Below are 18,000 nucleotides of genomic sequence, written 5' to 3'. Positions count from 1 at the left end.
ATGTGTTGTAGTAAGCATAAATATATAGTTTCAGGAGATGGTTTTCCTTTTTTAAAAATATCTTTGTAACATTTTTCTTTTTCTCTCGAAGTTAATTTTCTTGACACCTTTAACCAATGTCTAACACATGTTTGCACATTGCCTTTTCCCATGTTTTTGAAGAGAATAAACGAGTTTAATCTTTTTGCTCAGGTTTCAAAGGTTTAAATACTTGTGAAAGGCGTCTAAATGCAGCACAAGAAAAACGAATGTCCATCCAGGTTCAAAGGATTAACTGTGAACGCTGTATGTCTTTCACATCCTAAATGTCTCTCTTTTCTCTGTCTGTGTCTCTTATTCTCTCCCTCCAGTCCAATGTGTACTGGCCGAACATCCACTCTATCAACCTGACTCTTTTCAACATCAGCCGAGATGACAACAACTTCCAGCTGACCTGCATTGCCGAGAATGTGGTGGGGATGACCAACTCCTCCATCCAGCTCAACGTACAATGTGAGTTGAATTTCTGCTATGATTAAATCTAGGAAATGCACTACAGGGTGGACAGGAGTGAGGCGACGGGATTGTGCTCACAGTGGACACAGTAACTCAGGGCCGGTGACACACGTTTCAGATGTACAGTGCAAGTTCTCCTGATAAATGACCTGCGTCTACCTTGTGTACCCTGTTGCTTTAATTTACATATTAATAAGAAAGCATTATTTCCTTGGAATGAGTGAAACTCTGTATTGCTTTTAGATGCAGAGCCCATGTGTTATGTGAAGGAAGGTATATTGACATGAAATATATGCATATTCTTACTTATATGGTAATTTATGTCCTAATTTGCATAGCCTTTGGGTTTAATATCACCAAGGTTAATGACGGGACATAAGTACACGGAGAGTAATGCAGAAACCAAAGTCACATTTCTTGTATGTGTACACAAATTAGCCAATGAAGCTGACTTTGATTCTGATTGGGAATCTTAAGTGCCTAAAACTGAGGATCTTGTCCTGAGGTGTGAACATACTGCAGAATGATATCATCAGGATTAGGGGTCAACAGAACATTGTCCTCACCGACTACTGGGGCCCATATTTGGCATTTTTGCTGATTATCTGTATCAGTATTTTATTTTAATGATCGCCAATAAAACTAATTCATTAAAAGTGCAAAGAAAGTGTCAGCATGGGAGGAACCTATGGTTTGCAAAACCTCAGGGAGCTATTTTTATTCATTCATTTTTAATTTACATTTTACTTGATTTCATGAAAAAACATTTGCAGGGAACTTGCTGAATATGATGTTGAATGTTTCAGTTTTGATTACACATTTGCTAAAGGCTTTTGAAGTTTTGTGTTGGAGTTTGTTATATTTCAAATTATAAATTTTGACAGAAAGATGCAAATATCAGTTATTGGTCTCATTAACTTCTAATAATCTGTATCGGTACTGGCCCTGAAAAACCAATATCGTTTGACCCCTAATCAGGATAACAGTTATATAATGATGAGAGAATGTCATTAGCTTAGCAAGTAAACCAAAGTGCAGGTCAAAATGCATTTTGACCTAATAATGGCACCAAGTTTCAAAATTTTAAAACAATTTCAGGGGAATGCGAAAGGTCAGTACAAAATTTAATAGCAATCCACCCAATAGTTGACAAGACCCATCAGTAAATGCCAAATATTTCAACCTCATGGTGGCACTGGACTAAAGCAGTGGACATTCAGACTGATATTAGCTCTCCTAGATTAATGCTGACAGCAATGCTAAAACAGCTCTGCTGTCATGTTGTTTGCTTTTGATTAAATTTGGAGTCAGTGAGGATTAGCCCATGGTGTCCACACATCTCTTACAATCAACATTAACTGTGGAATAAAAGGTAAATCATCAATTCTGTCATCACATCATTTGTAATGTCTCCATTAATAGTGTGTTTCTTGGGTATTTGATCGTGTTTGCTCCCTCTTCATGGATGCTCTCAGTGAGACTCTAATGCTATAAATGTGAAATTATGCTGCCCTGTTAAGGTGCAAATCCATGACCACTGCTGGTGCAGTGATTGTTTTGAATCAAATCTCAGCCCACCAGTGAGCTAGTGGCTTATCCACGCTAGAGACCATCAACCCCGTCTTGGGACTGCCATGATTTGTTATAGGATAGCATGAATAGCAATCCAGGACATAAGACCGCACAGTTTGAAATATAATATATAGAAATAATTTCAGTGATGAAGTGACAAGTGTCCTACAGCTATTGTAACTACTTGGTTATAGCCTGCTTGGGTTCAAGGAAAACTTTACCCTCAAATGATTATTTGTTAATCAGTTACTCACCTTAAGTTAAGTTGAATTTCTGAAGAACACTATGTTGTCTTAGAGGGTGATCGCATCGAGATGCGTAGGTAGAGAAGCGTTGCCAGTAAAACCTTTGTTTCCCTATGGCCTGTCAGGCACTCCTCTCTTGCTGCTGCGTGACATGTTTTTCAGACGGTTTTTGGGTGTGCAGAAAAATGTAAATATTTTCATCTTTTCCGTTCAAGTCATGGAGTCCCACTGCTCATCAGTGTCACTTTTGGCCACGCAGCCCTGCTCCACAGGTGCTCCCAGCTGTTTTTCCAGATGCGCTTCAAAGGCATTTTTGGAGTGGTTGTGCCTGGCGTCTCGGTGTGATCGCCCCCTTAGACTTTGATTCATCCACATTGTTCACCTTTTTCATTTACCGATGGCATGCGAGTAAAGCAAAGTTTTCTTCCCTAATGCAACCTAACACTGGGTAACCAAAAAGATATACAAATGGTCATTTTAGGGAGAAAGTTTTGCTTTAAATATATAGGTTTGCTGACTTTGATTTTGACTGACCATAGGGAACACTTTATGCAGGAAAAGCTCTGATTACTTTACGGACTTTACACTACTTGCTCAGGACTGGAGAGGTAACAAAGCTAGCAACTTACCTGTGAACATAGTGTAATATGCAGCAGATAAAAACGGAATGGTAAAAGGAGATAAATACTGGTATTGGTCTTAAATTTTTTTAGGTGTTCAGACACTTGCCTCCAAATGAACGATGATACTCCATGTCTGCTGGATGTGTAAATAGGCAACTGTAGACTGGATTTCAGCTTAAAAGGTTATAATATACTATGTCTGTTTGTGAGGCTTGTTTCTACTGCTGTCAAGCTGCCAAAAAATCAACTAATACAAGTTTTATTAAATGGTCTTCAAGTCTAAATGTAACAACATGTGGGTCCGAAACTGATGTCTAACGTGTCCCAGTCCTGTTCTTTATACGCTCAACTATAAACTCATTATCCTTACATGTAATCCAGATAAAAATCAACGTTTCCTCCAGAATGTATTTTGCAAATCAAATGAGTAAAGCACCACATTTTGTAGGAGACAGGGCTGTCTGTGCAGATTTGCAGATGTTTTAATAAGGAACTCAGCTCAGTGAGGGAAGGCAGGGAAAGTATTGACTGTTGCCTCAGTCTTGTTAAATCACCTTAAATTATCTTAAATCAATAGCAACTTGTTGCATTATGCAAGATCAGGTTTATGATATCAATTGTGTATAGACTTGGATATATGGAGATACTATTAGTTGATGTTTTTTATGGTTCTCTTTAATATTTCCAGAGTTAATCAACCTATAGATCTCAACAGTAAGTAGTAGCCACGGAGTTGTAGTTTAACTGGACAAAATCTGTCAGACAGCAAAAGCCAATACTGTAAGAAAATAAAATAGAATTCAGCTGGTACAGTATGAATGCTTGGAGGCAAGACCACTGCTTTTCTTTTGCATGAGATGTCTTTCATGGCAGCTTTGATGGACTTATGTTGGGGACTGGAATAAATCTTGTATTAATGACACTGACAGTCTAAGAGAATAATTTACAGCAGGAAAAAAATCACCTTTATCAAGCAGAACAGACAAATTATGCAGGTACATTTAGAATGCAATGAGGTGTTGCACAGTTACAAACCAAGTGAAATTGATGTAGCCAATTAGCAAGAATATACCCTCCAGCCCACATAAAAGCTCAGCCTTGATCTGAGCAGGAAGAGAAAAGGAAGAAAAAAAAAAGAAAAACACCCTCAGCAATGATAAAGCAATGATTTGGTAACCATCAGAATGTTCCTCTAATATCCAGACCAGGAATTACACTATATATGTCAGCTCTTACATAAGTTTACCCTGTGGATTGCCCCTGGGCAGATTCGGGACGGACTGTATTCAAAGCCAATATTTATCAAAGGTGCCTGACATTTTTCTCTTTGTAGCAAGCTTGCTGTTGTAGAGCACAATCTATTGTGGCTGTTTGCAATGCATCACGCTACAGGACAGGGGAGATTTGTCACCAATTCAAACACTCCCTACTGGAGCAGAGCTGCTAAGGACCATGCTAGAATGACAGATTGACTTTGCAACATCTAGTCTTCAGGGCTTCCTCCACGCGGACAGACACTCTATGGATGTACATCTCCAGGCAATTTTTTTTTTCTGTTGACACTCTCTGCTGGTGCTGCAAATTAACTTATTAATTTTTCACCACATGCTCCGATGGTAATTACATTTCCTCCCCTGTGCAGCCTATTGTCTCTGGAAATGTCATAAAATAGCTTAAACTGCTGCTCTGATTAGGGAGTAATCTGATTGACAGCGAAATTACCAGCCGTCAAGTAACATTCTCTGCATTCAAAGATGAGTTCCCTACTTTAGAGAAACTGTAATTAACCACAATGCAAATTCTGCAGACCCATTGTTCTTTTGCTGTCTGCAACAATAGCTGCTCTACAGCATTGTGGACTCACATAGTTTACCATGCTTTTCCTTTAGTCCTACTGTATAGGCATGGTGTAGCTCTTTGGGATGTCAATTTAGGTTAATTTTGCTTTTGACTGGCTGACACTCATTGACCAGTAACTAACTGGTTATTGTTTAAGAAGGAAAAAAAAAGACTTAAATGGCTTTTCCTTGCAGTCCAATTCTCCAGTGCCTCAGTGGACTTTAACGCTGCGTTTAAAAGTGCGACCCATTTAAAGGTGGTGATGTTTTAATGTTTTGTGATGTAAATATCTCGCCTTCTATTTTCTGTTGGCTTTGCTGTCAGACATGCCAGCCAGCTGCGTTAACGTGTAAACATGCCCACTGCCTAGCCTATGGTCTCCACTGGTTCCTCGGTCGCATTGCACTGTGTACCACTTAGGCCCCCAGGAGGTGCGCTGGGCTTTGGAGACAATTTTTGTAGTGGCCAGAGAATGGAATCACCACTCCTGGTTCCATCACACATGATGCTATTGGGCCCAAAAAGTATTTTTCCCATTACCTAACATAGGGAAGGAGATGTCTGTGGATACATTTTTTGAGCCTCACAACCCCTTAGAAATGACTTGTTTCAATATCAGGATTTAATCCGTTCAGACTGATAACATTTGAAAGTCTAGAAGAGAGGCAAGATTTAATCATTTTATCCCCAGTCAAGTTAGGTGAGCACTAAACTGGAAGTAGCCGGCTCAGCTGGCGGAATATTCTACTGCGCCCGCTTTATGGGCCCAGTGACAGTGGAAGCAGCATCGATCATCTGGGTAGTTTCATGCTGCAGAAATAGAGCTTTTTTGTCTTCATGCACCAATGACAAGCATTAATAGGAAAGAACATGGCTCTGCTGTAAATGCTGTATCCATGACTTTTCATACATCCATAGCACAACTCATGTCAGGTGGGCTCCAAAGTTAGCTTGCTAGCAGTGACACTCATTCGCCGGTCGGCTGATAATGCTGCCCTGTTGGCAGAATGTATTGCTGTGGGAATATTATGCCCACCCCTCTTGTTTCCCCCTGGGTGACGCGGTGAGAAACAGGTTTCATTGTGACTGTAAAGCACCTCTAGCAATGGTAACCATGTAAGCACCACTTCCTGTGCTGACACTGCTAACTGTGGTAACAGAGCTAACAGTGATAAGATAGTCAAAAATTATCAGGATTTCATGGCTTGGAACTGAGGCGTTTACTCACTGGGGAGAATCGGGTGGATGACTGGATATATGTTTCTAAAGCAACACAGTTGGGTCAGGATGGTGTTATTGGCCGTAATCGTAGACTGAGCCGCACCTTTAGCAAGATAACTGCCATGAGATTGGGTGCTGTGCAGTGCAGTAAAATGAAGAGTAGCAAAACAGACCTAAACACCCACATGTGTTACTGGACAAAAAATATTCTTGGTGATTAACCCACCGACTATCAATTTTTGACATTTCCAGTGGCTCTCTATGAAAAACAAGGTACAAGTGTGTTATAAAACAGCGTTTTTATGACATGCTTATGCTCTTTATCTGTGGGTTGCTGATGTTGCTACTAATCCCCCCGCAGTTACTTGATTTATTATTTTATCTGTTTTAATGGTTTGGATTTTGCTTATTTTATGTATTTGTTTTTATCATTGTAATGTTGTCAGAGTGACCATTTCTTTGGTCTGTGTGTTGAGCTTACTGAAACAAATTCCAATCAACTATATCGATATAACATAAAGTATTGAATCTTGAATCTAACTAGTGACTGGGTTAGTAGTTTTGTTCCTTGATTAGCTCCACAGGTAGAGCGAAGCATCAACTCTAATAATGTGTAAGTAATGAGGATATTAATTGATTGCAGGCCTCCAGAGACTCCACATAATATCCCAGTGCTGCTTCTTCCAGGGGAAAATCTTAATCACTATGTGGCTCACTCCGGAGAGAATATCCATTTCGTTAAACTCCCCTGTCACTGCTGGCTATGATGTTCTGTCTGGCTGGAACATGGCATTTGAAATATGCCACCAGTGTAACCACTAGATAACATTGCTAAACTAGCCTTGCATCCAGTGTTCTCACTGATCAAAGGGATGTAGTTATCAAAGCTTGTCATCTATAGGAGCTCCACGAGGACACCATGTTGTTATGGGCCAGTATAGACCTCCGTAATGCATTGTATTGTATTGACTGAGACCAGGGTGACAGCCATGCTGAGGGGAAAATGGATTGGTCTCTAACTGTCCATCAAAAAGAGAATTTATTTTTTTCTTTTTCCCCCCTCTATTTTTCTCTCTTTAGACTACACAGCTCTATATTGCCTCACTTCATGCTCATCCTCCTCTTTTTCCTTTTTTCTCTGTTCTGTCTTTTTTCTGTCTTCCTGCGCTCAAAATCACAGCTCTGCACACGCCCCCACACCAGCACATTCACACATACACATGCCTTAGCCTTTAGTGCAATTGAATGACTTTATTGTCACTATTGTCTAGCAGGAACAATATCACCAAAGCAATTTATGAAATGACAGCTTTCAAACACCAAGAAGCACTTTATTCATCTTTTTTTACTGGATGATTATTTGGTTTGAAAACATGAGCGATCCACTGGTACACAGGCAACGACAGTCATAATGAACAGAGCAGTTACTTTTATTATCAGTTTATCTGACAATCATCTATAAATTAATCAGTCACAATCTTTAAATTATTGGGCAATATTTGAAAAGAACTAGTTTGTATACGGCCTGTTGTGTGACAACGTCAAAGTAAAAAAGTGTTTGTACCTGTTCTGAAGGGCCACACTGGAAGGCGTTTAAAATGGGGATCACGGCACATTTTCTGACAGTCTCTCCTGGAAGGCATTTATAGTGTTGCACTTGGTTGTTCATATGAAAAGTGACAGAAATAGTTGTGTTTAGAATGAAAAGAGAGAGGGAGCTTGAGAGAGACGTTCAGATCTAAAGTCCAGAAGGAGTGGGGGCAGGGGGTTTATTAAGCTTTTCAACCGTCCGACAAACAGTTCTGTTAAAGCCTGCTGGCACCTAATAAACCTCCATGGCTGGATTAACAACTATTCAAAATGGGCCAAGAGGGCATTTGCCTTGTGCTCATGGACCCTCAATGACCCAAAAAATTCCAAGTTCGATGGTGTCAGTAGGTGATATGTTATTGAAGTAATTGCACATTTGATTGCAACTTTGCACTGCAAAAGTGTAGCATCAGGTATCTCTGCCATGCTACCAGCATTGCAATGACAGTCAATTGTTCTGCCACTTTGGTCCAGACTGAAATGTCTTTGCAACTATTGCATGGATTGCCATTAAACTTTGGACATTCACAGTCACCAGAAGATGAATCCTAATGACTTTCTGGGTTCCCTATACCTTGCTTTCGGTGTGACCAGCATGTTGAAGTTTTCCCTTACCCAGTGAAATATCTCAGCATCCACCAGATAGATGGGTTGGCACCATATTTTGTAAAGATGTTCATGTTGCCCAATGGGTGAATCCTACTGACTTTGGTGAGCTCCTGACTTTGCATCTAGCACCACATATTTGTGGTTTTGACTGAAATTTCTCAACAAATATTGGATGAAGTGCTATGAAATTTGCTTTAGACATTTAAGTCCCCGATAGGATGAATTGGAACATTCGCAAATATTGCACTAAATATCGGCATTTACATCAAGCTCAGCTGCACTTTGTGTTTTGTATTAAGTAACAAATTAGCATGGTAATGTGCCACACTAGGATGGAAAACATTGCAAACATTACACTTGTTAAACATTATGATGGGAATATTTTCATTATGAATGGTGCCTAGGTAGTTCCCCACTTTAAAGCATGTACCAGTTATCTCAGTCTGTGGTTTGCAGAAACACACAATGTCAAAATTTCCTCAGTCAAACAGTGCAGGTTTGAGTCCAGCCCTTTGCTGCAGGTCCTTCCCTCCCCCATTCGTTTAATATTACTCTCGGTAAAATATGAAAAAGGCTGAAAAAATGCCTATATAAGAAAACAAAACATTGTCATCATGATATGAGCATGTTGCCATGCAGGTGGTGGCATGTTCTGGCCCACATAGAAAACCATGGCCAAGTACTTTTAGGATATCTGGTTGAATAATAAAGCTGCTATAGCCTCTGCTTTCTTACAGTCATGGGAACTTGGAGGCTTGGAGGGTAGATATGCAATACACAAAGGGTACGGGGACGTGGTAGGGGCCCAACAACAAACTTTTGCCCTGGGCCTCCAAATAGGTTAATACAGCCATGCAAATCCTCCATTTGGAGCTAAAAATTATATATTTGGATTTTTTAAATTAACAAATACTTTTACAAAATACTCACTCTGGTCCTGTTTCTATTTATTTTATAAAATTGTTAACATGCATTCGTAGCACATAGCGTGAAACTGCAGGTGGGAATTTTTTTGGGCAGCTCCACAGCTGTCTGAATGACAGCAAAAAAACACACACACAGCAGTGATATAGTAAATGTAAATAGGATTTCTCACACATTCCTATAGAAATTGCGGGCGTCATTGAGGCCCAGCAAGATACAAAGCAATGGTGTATGATGAGTGTGCATGTGAGTGGTGGAGGTGGGTGGGTAGGTTTGAGGGTGGGGTGGAGGGGTGTCTAGTATGTAGAACAGACACATAGAGCAACTGCCAGGTATTACCATCTGCCAAATATTTCCTTTTGATGATGTAGCTGCAAGAGTGACTCATTGCAAAGACAAATCAGTGGATGAATTGTTTATGAAATGTATCTGATGGTATTAAAGTGATAAATTGCCTCTCAGCTTGGCGGCGTTGTGCATTCAGAGGTGGATTGCAGAATGTTAGGAAAGAGAGCCTATGTGCTTGTTTATGCAAGGGAGATTTCTCTGTCTATTTCGAGCAAGAGGAGTCCCTTTCTGTTTGTTTTCCTTACCGTCCCGTGTACTGCTGCAATATGTAACACGCAGTAAAAGGCTCATTGCCACTCCTAGGCAAGAAACCTGCCTCCTAAATGTCATGCTTCCCAGAACAAATCAAAACAGCTTTGTGTTTAGTCTGCTGAAGCATTTCTTTTGAGGTTCTTCAAAGAACTAGGGCAGGTTTTCATCAGCCCAAGGGTTGTGGAACTTTCTCTAAAGGTCTTTAAAATACTTCAGGTTGCATTATAACAAACATCAACAAACTGAGGATGGTTTCACAAAGGAAAAGAGAACTTTTAAGTGATCCAGGAACTAGGCTTGGGTGGTTTCTAGTTTTTTTCTTACCTTCATACCTTCCTGGAATATCTCCGGGGTATGTGGCAAGTTGGTTATGTTCTGCAGTCTGTCTTGTCTTGCTGTTTTCAGTCTGCTCAATACACAATACACTCATGAGATGTCAACAAAAGATAATATTCTTACATCTAGTTTCCTGGTTTCCCTATGAAACAGAGATCAAGAGCCATACACCTTCTGAATCCGTGTTTCTCTCTCATGCCAAAACTAAGACTTCTGCGTTGCAAAGCATTTGCAGAAGCGTGTTGTTGACAATGCAGTAGCTTGCACGGCTTCATAAATACGTGGAGTATGTGCATTTAATTGCGGAAATACAGTAATTATAACAGTGGGCAGCCCTGCAGCAGTGTTGCAACAACAAATGTTGCCAATGTGAACACACACTGCTTATGCATGCAGTGTGGCACGGGCATAACCTCCAGGGCATATGATGTGAACTGCATGCAAAACATCCTCAATACAGCCTCTCCAATGTGATGTTATTAAAAAGATGAGTGTCTGTATTTTTGACAATATTTAAAATTACACAATCAGGATTTCGAAATACCCTGGTATACCAAAATACTGTGATACCGGCCATGCTTACCAGGAACTGTTCTTTCTTCTTCCCCTGGTGCTATGAACGGAGTGTCGGTATGCTTAAAAGTATGTTATCGGCCATATGAAAGACATTTATTCTTTCCTTTTTCGTTGTAGTTCCTCCTGTCATCCTGAGACTGGCTGAGCCCGAGCAGCGCCACGATACCTGCATCGAGTTCACAGTTCGTGGTTACCCCCATCCCAAGCTGCGCTGGTTTTACAAGCAAAAGGAGATTGTCCAGAGCGATTACATTCGAACTGAGATGGACTTCTACCAGGACTATCTGGAGGGCTGTCTGACGTTTCAGAACCCAACGCACATTAACAATGGCAACTACACTCTGGAGGCCAGCAACCCTCTGGGGACGGTCTCCAAGACGGTGTATGGTCACTTCCTCGTGGACCCGGGCATCGATGATGAAGGTGAGTGGATCATTTCTGCTTGGTGGCCATTCGTCACTGTGCTTGTGGTTAATGAGTGACGCACTGTTGGCAGCTGGCAGCAGTGATTTCCCCATAATCACAATCGCCTATACTCATGGGTAAAATGTCATTTATACAAGGGTTATTAAGACATCTTTACTGCCTGAACATCACCTTCATTCTTCTGGGTTTAAATAAAAATAAAAGCACAGGAGAAAAGAAGAAATACTGCCAAGTAACTCCCTGATTCCCACAAGAGCTAGCATGGCCCACTTTTTGGGAATGAGCCCCACGATTGGAACAAGTCTTCCACTAGTTGAATTTCTAGTATCAACTACCTGTTGTATGAATTACAGGCTCTGTCCCAGGTGGAAAAACTATTGGGAGCTTTTAGTTTTTATTAAAATCTCCCTTCACAGGGTGCAGGTTGTGGAGTTGATCCCTGCTGGCTGGATCACAGCCAGGGTTCATTCACAGTTCAGTCAGGTAGATTGTTCACTTGCAGTTCATCCTGAGTTCACAGGGAGGGGGAATAAACCCACAAAGACTGGCAAATTTCTCCCCATGGTCAATATTCCAAGGTTAATACCTCATGTCAATTTATTGGCATAGCATGACTTTCTCTGTCTTCTCTTTTGCAGACATAGTGGAACTAGGTGAGTGTCTCTATTTTGAAATTTAACCCTGTTATTTTTTTGTTCTTTAGTACTTGTTTGTTTGGCGTCAGTATGCACACGCAAACACATCACTTATTGTTGGACTGTTACCGTTGAGATAGTAACCATGGAGAAATTTGATCACTTTGTGTTGCAGTTCATAAAAAGCTGCACTACTGCTCCATTTTCTGGACCTTGATAGTGGGCTGTTATTCATATCCATGGCTTTGCTAAATTTAGTGATACTAGTGAATGTTATATTCTTTGACATGCCTTGCTCAAGGGTACCTGAAGTTGTGGGGAAAAGTTGTTAAATGCTACAGTGTCTCTCCAAATAAACTTCTGTTGTAACAGGGAACAGGGGTTTGGTCACCATAGCTACTTTAAGTCTAGGCAGCAAAGCTACTTAATTAGATTTAGAAAAAAAGATCGATTTTCTCAGAGTTCAGAAGTTTAAATACTTAAAAAGACGTCTGAAAGCAGCAAAAGAAAAGTGATGTCACTTCATGTTTCAAAGGGTTAAAAGAAGGCACCACTCTTAAAACAGCAGTATTGGTCTCACTACAGCCCCACGCATGCTGCTTCAACATGTGGAGAGATCCAAAATTGGACAACTTGGCACAAAGCTGTCATGTGGTGCGTCATTTGACTTTAAGGACCGCGCAGGTTTTGGTTGTTCTCTTTTGTGGGAATTGTATCATCAACTCAGCGTGCATAACGCTTCCTCTCTAGCCCTTAACTAACCAGCCGCGGTGTAAACAAGCTAGTTTCCCACCCCGTTAGCTGGTAATGTGCGAATGTTTGTGAAGCGGTGAGTGCAGTCATATTGCTGGAACGATGCTTTGGCCGGCGCTCACACTGAATCGTAAATCTTCTGTGTGTGATGCGCAGTTTGGCCTCAGGCTGTTGTGGCAGCCTCACTGCTGACGGCCTAAACTAAGTGGGCCGGTCTGATCTCTGACCTTCATCAGAGTCTTCTTCCATCTCCATATGAGGCCATTCTTTCTAATCAGCCATGGATTATAAAGCCGCAGCATGGCCGGGGATGGAGACGGATGGACGCCGCCGCCTTTGTGGCGAGCTGCATTAGGCGGGCAACGACTCCGTGCCGCCACACATGCACGCACGCACAGCTTCTGGGAGTGAGGCAGGTGAGGGAGAGGTGTTTAGGTGATGAGAGTGTGAAACATTATAGTGGCGGTGTGTGAGGGAGCTCAGCCGTAGAAGGGAGACTGACAGGCTGAATGATACTAACGCTGCTGAGGAGAGAGGAGGGCAGAGGGAGGAGAGGAGAGAGGGATGAGGGCTGGGAAGGAGGGACAGAGAGATGGGAGTCAGGGCGCACACACTCACACACTGAGCAATGCACTTTAGTGTACTGTGTGTGTCTGAGCCAGTGGCAGCCAGTCTACCATGTGGCCATTAATTTGCCCACAATTACTCTCTGATGTCCTGGCTGCAGGCCTCTGACTGGAGTTTCCCTGACACCAGTTCATTTCGTTTCATGGCTCCTTCTCTGTCCTCTTCTCCTTACCCTCTCAAGACCTCTGCTGTTTGCCAAAACTCTCATTTTGTAGAGGTGTGTCATGAAGCCTTTTAACTCCAAAGGATTCATTTCAGGATCATTTTGAGACATTGACATGACTACTAGAGTTCTGCGACCTGACCTGAGTCCAGCATCCTGTTCTGTCTGAAGATTTGGGTCGCATATTTTTAGATAAAGATGTTAAGTTTGAGTTGGTGTGGTGCATTTTTCAGCTGATTTAATTTCACCTAATTTAACATTTGGTGCTCTTGGCTGTATCAGCTTCTGTTCTGTGCTTCTGCTTGTGTACAGTGTATAATTCTAAAGCAGCTTGTTTTAATTATTCTGTGTCTTTTATATGTACTAGCACGAGCATGCAATTGTGCAAAAACAAATTTAAAAATGTCTTTTATGTAACTTTAATCTGAAGCTTGAGTCCGCCATAAACTCTGGATAGCCAGCCTAGTAGCCAGAAGAAAATGTTGGCATTGCATGTTTCTGCAAATGAGTATGTTACACACATTATATCGATGTTTGAATAGTGATGTAATAAGCTGACTTTTTGGCATCTGGAGGTGGAGGGGATAGTGGATGACGTGTCACCTAGTCCAGACGCCTGCTTCGCCACAGGCCACTGTTCGAGACCAACAAATTAAAAATAATTTGTTTGTCATTTGCGAGTCATTGCAATTTTTCCAGTTTCCTTTTCGGCACCAAATGCAGGTGTTGTGTAGTGACCCGTTGAAGTTTTTTCAGTTGCTTTTTAGGCACCAAACAAAGATGTTTTCTAATGACCTTTTAGGCCTGAACAGCAGTTGTATTTTTTTTTTTTACCAAAATATTGCTGCTTTTCCTGCTGAAATTGTTCACCCCTTATATTTCAAGCCAAAGCAATATCTTTTTCTTAAGCCAAGATTTTTTTGTGCCTAAACCTAACCTAAGCTTTTTTTAACAGCACAAGTTTCAACACATCTGCTATACAGTAATGCAAATGTAAGAAATCCTTTGCTTGCAGAAACTTCAAATGCTAACATTTTTTTCCGGCGATTGCATTGGGATAGCAAATTTCAGGCTTAGACAGTAACCTTGAGACAGGGATGTAAGTGTTCATTTTATTAGGCTGTGCAGACTTCAAACTGAAAGCCTCTCATCAGCCTCTCTACACATAGAAAATGAATTCTTCACCAACATTTTCTGAAATTGTCTTAAAAGCATTTCTGCTGCAAAGCAATGGCAAGGTTCTTCCTGTTTATGTCAGTCCACATCCTGGAGGGAAGACAGTTTTAGTCAATGACGTCCAGAGATTCGTAAAGGAACACCATCTAAATTAACGAATCCAACATGTTATTTCCATGGCCTAGGAAAGTTTAATTAATACTTGTGAACATGAGCTCCTCTCTTTCAAAGCTAGAGACCAGAGAAGTAAGTCTCAAGCTTGTGATGTTATCAAGTGTAAAGTCTGGCGCTGCTCCTTAGATAATGAATGGGAGACTGATTTTGTGGACCCCCAGCATATTTGTTTCCTTTTTTGCAACACTTTTTATTCTATTGTAGTGTCCTGAGTTTTGAAACAGAAAAATGTTTCCCATATACTCAGAACGTTCCCCTGGCTGCTCTCTGCATCATATAGAACATTTTTCTCAATTCATTAAGACATGACATATTTGAGTTTTACACAGTCACTGTTTTGGTATTGAAATAGTTCTCCTTTCACATTTATCCAATACTCTGAAATACATGAGCGGCAAGTGCTCTTATTTTCAAGAGTTAATGTGAAATAAGGGATACACAAATAAATACAAAAGAATAATTTCAAATAGCAACAAGATGTACCAGAAAGCATTTATAAAAGCATTTGGCTTTGTATTCAGATACTGAAAATATGCTTGCAGTTAAATACACTGGAGAGCACACTGGGTCGTCTTCTTCTAGCCTGTTAGGATGTGCATTAACCCATGTAAGTATTCCTTGCACACTTATTTAATGTGATAATAGGTGCATAAACAGTTTCACAGAGTGGATTAAACCATCGACTGAGAAAGAATCTGCTTATTCTAGTGCATCCACCGTGCATAAGAATACACTGCAATGAGGAATCACACAAAGTGTGAAAGTCAGTTTACTATGTATTAACTGCAAATAAGCGTCAGAGTCAACCACAGCCATTAAAGGTTTTCTTCTCAGCCACTGATGCCTGTTTTGTGTTTTTGTGTTGCAGTTCCTTCGACGCCGTCAGATGGAGATTCAGGCCGACCAGACGAAGATACGTTTGGGGTGAGTTTTCTCCTTAATGATGTTGATGAAACAGCTGCTAAAGATGTTGCCCCTGGACTCGGCAGAGAGCTGCTGTGTGTTTCAACACAAATCTAAACAGCCTTTTTTTTTTCTTTTTTTGTCAAAGGCCCCTTGTAAGGGTTTGTACTGTGTGTTGACATGCAGTGCTGAGGCACAAAGACTACAACACACCAAACAATGTAACTGTCATTTTTCAATGTTGTACGCCTGGCCATTAACGATGTTGATAATGGTAAGAATGCAGTGTGTGCTGCTTAAATGTTATGTAATTCTGGGGATTCTATATAGTTTTTGACACCAACGCTTGTGAGTTATTCCACTGTAGTTCAGTAGAATTGAAAGAGACACTAACACTACCATGCTTTAATGAGCTTTTTAAAGGGCAAACATATTTACATACTATAGCAGGAAAAACAGCACAGTTGTGCAAGAAAATGTTGGCATTGTGTGTTTCTGCAAACCACAGACAATTTGTTGAAATTTTAATTAGTTCAATTTGTATGTTTTCATTTATGCATCATATTAATTTTTCTAAAGAGATGTAGTTCTCATTACACCTATATAAGCTGACTCTGTCATCATGAGGATTAGGGAATGATGTGAGAAGAAGGTGGGACGGCTGCCAAGCTCCAGATCAATGCAGACCACTGTTCAAGACGACATGATCTCACAGAAATTCATGAAATGACCATGACATCTGAACTTGGCTTATGTGGTGGTGGCAAGTAATGTGGTAAAATTACGTGGTGACAACAGCACAGTTGGTTTAGGCAACAAAACTCCTTGGTTTGGTTCTAAAAAAGGTTTGTGGTTTCTGTTTATGGTCCTGTGTGGAGGACTTTGTGGCATTTGGTGGTGAGGTTGCAGATTGCAATCAGCTGAAACTTGTTCTTTGACGTGTCACGCATGAACTACGGTGGCCGACACAAAAAGCAAATGACCCTATCTAAAGCCAATGTTTGATTTGTCCGTTCAGGGATACTGTAGGAACAACATGGCTGACTCTGTTGAAGAGAACCAGCTCTGTATTTAGATATAAAAATCCCAGGTAAAGTAATAAAGGTAATGAAAACACAATGATTTGCAGTTTCAGGTGATTATACATGAAAAAAACATAGTTATAAATATTATGTTCTGTTTCTGCCAATATTACCCCAAAATCCCACACACTGACCCTTTAAAAAACTGCATTTGTTATGTATGGGACGCAAGCACGTCCTAAACTAACGCAAGTGTGTCACCTAACATGATGTTACTATGGAAAAGACATACGTTTGTAAAGTTAAAAGAAGTTAACATGGACTTTTTGTTTGAAATGGGACACAAACAGCGGTCTTCTTGGTGAAAGTCCTGTGTTTGTTTGAACCTTTCACCACTTTGACTTATTTATTACACAGACTTTCTCAGTCTTTATACTTCCGATGGGATCGTAACATTTTCCACCAGCTTGTGCATGGCATCATTAAACCTGGGACTTTGTGAGTCCACCATGACAAAGGATCTATATTGACTTTCTATCAGCATTGTTTCTGTCATTTCCCAAAGTTCTGTGAGGCTACATTGGTTCCACACCAACAAAAAGCAAAAACAGTTGTTACCAAGGCATTGTGTCGTTTCCAGCTGTGTTCGTGCCACCAAATGTGGTTGTTTTTTAAGTGACAAATCCTAGTGTTTCCAGTGATGGTCGTGCAGGTGTTCAAGCAAAAAAAAAAAAATCATTTCCTAACCGTAATCAAATGATTGCACATTAAACACTACATTGTTGAAACATAAAGTTCAACATATCCTCTTCATTTTAACGAACAAATGTTACATAGAAATGTGCAATGCTGCCATCTATTTTGGGGACTTGGTTGCAAAAAGCACATGTGTAATTAATAACTTTTCTAATGGCCAACTACTACTGTGGATAGTAATCTAGTTAGCAGCACGCGCTAATGATTGCATCTTATTTTAGAGCCAATAATCACACTGTTTAATTCATTCAATACACTCTTTGGTCTCATGTTTTTTGGTGTTGGAAAGTATTTCTCCTAATACAGCCCCATGTACAGTGCTTTCACATATGAGGAATCCAAAGCTTGACAGGCCTGCTGTGCCTATGGACCATTTTCTTGGCAGACATTTTAACTTGTCACAGCGGGAAAAGCAAGTAAAACAGAGTCATTAACGATTGCCTACTTTTAATCTTAATTTGTTAATTTATTTCTGCTTCCATTTGATAAGAAAACAAGTGTTTATTGGATTGGACATTAAATCCCGTTAATGATGGTGATAAGCAAACTGTACTTTGTAAAGTGAAAAAAGCATCTGCCTATATTTTCATTAACAGTATTTATTCTTTACAAAAAAGCAAAATATAAGTGTCAGATTTACTGGTTGTGATGATGGTGATGAGTCAGGTTTGTGGCTGTAAAAGAAGTTAGTGCCCCCCCCCCCAAACTGTACTGAGTATAAGCCTGGCTGTAGAT

General features: G+C 40.5%; 1 protein-coding gene across 3 annotated transcripts in view; it reads left to right on the top strand.

Moving 5' to 3' along the window:
• ntrk3b (neurotrophic tyrosine kinase, receptor, type 3b) overlaps nucleotides 1-18,000 on the top strand; it is a 371,163-nt gene that overhangs the window by 229,152 nt on the left and 124,011 nt on the right. For 2 of the 3 annotated variants that reach the window (XM_042484016.2, XM_088080694.1), the window contains 4 exons: nucleotides 351-492; nucleotides 10,748-11,053; nucleotides 11,695-11,709; nucleotides 15,453-15,508. In XM_042484016.2, coding sequence (XP_042339950.1) covers nucleotides 351-492; nucleotides 10,748-11,053; nucleotides 11,695-11,709; nucleotides 15,453-15,508 — 519 coding nt within the window. The remainder of the gene's footprint in view (nucleotides 1-350; nucleotides 493-10,747; nucleotides 11,054-11,694; nucleotides 11,710-15,452; nucleotides 15,509-18,000) is intronic. The other variant, XM_042484023.2, reaches the window with a different exon arrangement.

This window comes from Plectropomus leopardus, chromosome 1, assembly GCF_026936395.1.
Source record: "Plectropomus leopardus strain MGB_pleo_1.0 chromosome 1, ASM2693639v1, whole genome shotgun sequence".
NCBI lineage: Eukaryota > Metazoa > Chordata > Actinopteri > Perciformes > Serranidae > Plectropomus > Plectropomus leopardus.
The sequence above is the reverse complement of the archived record's forward strand: the minus strand, read 5'-3'. Positions and strand labels throughout refer to the sequence as shown.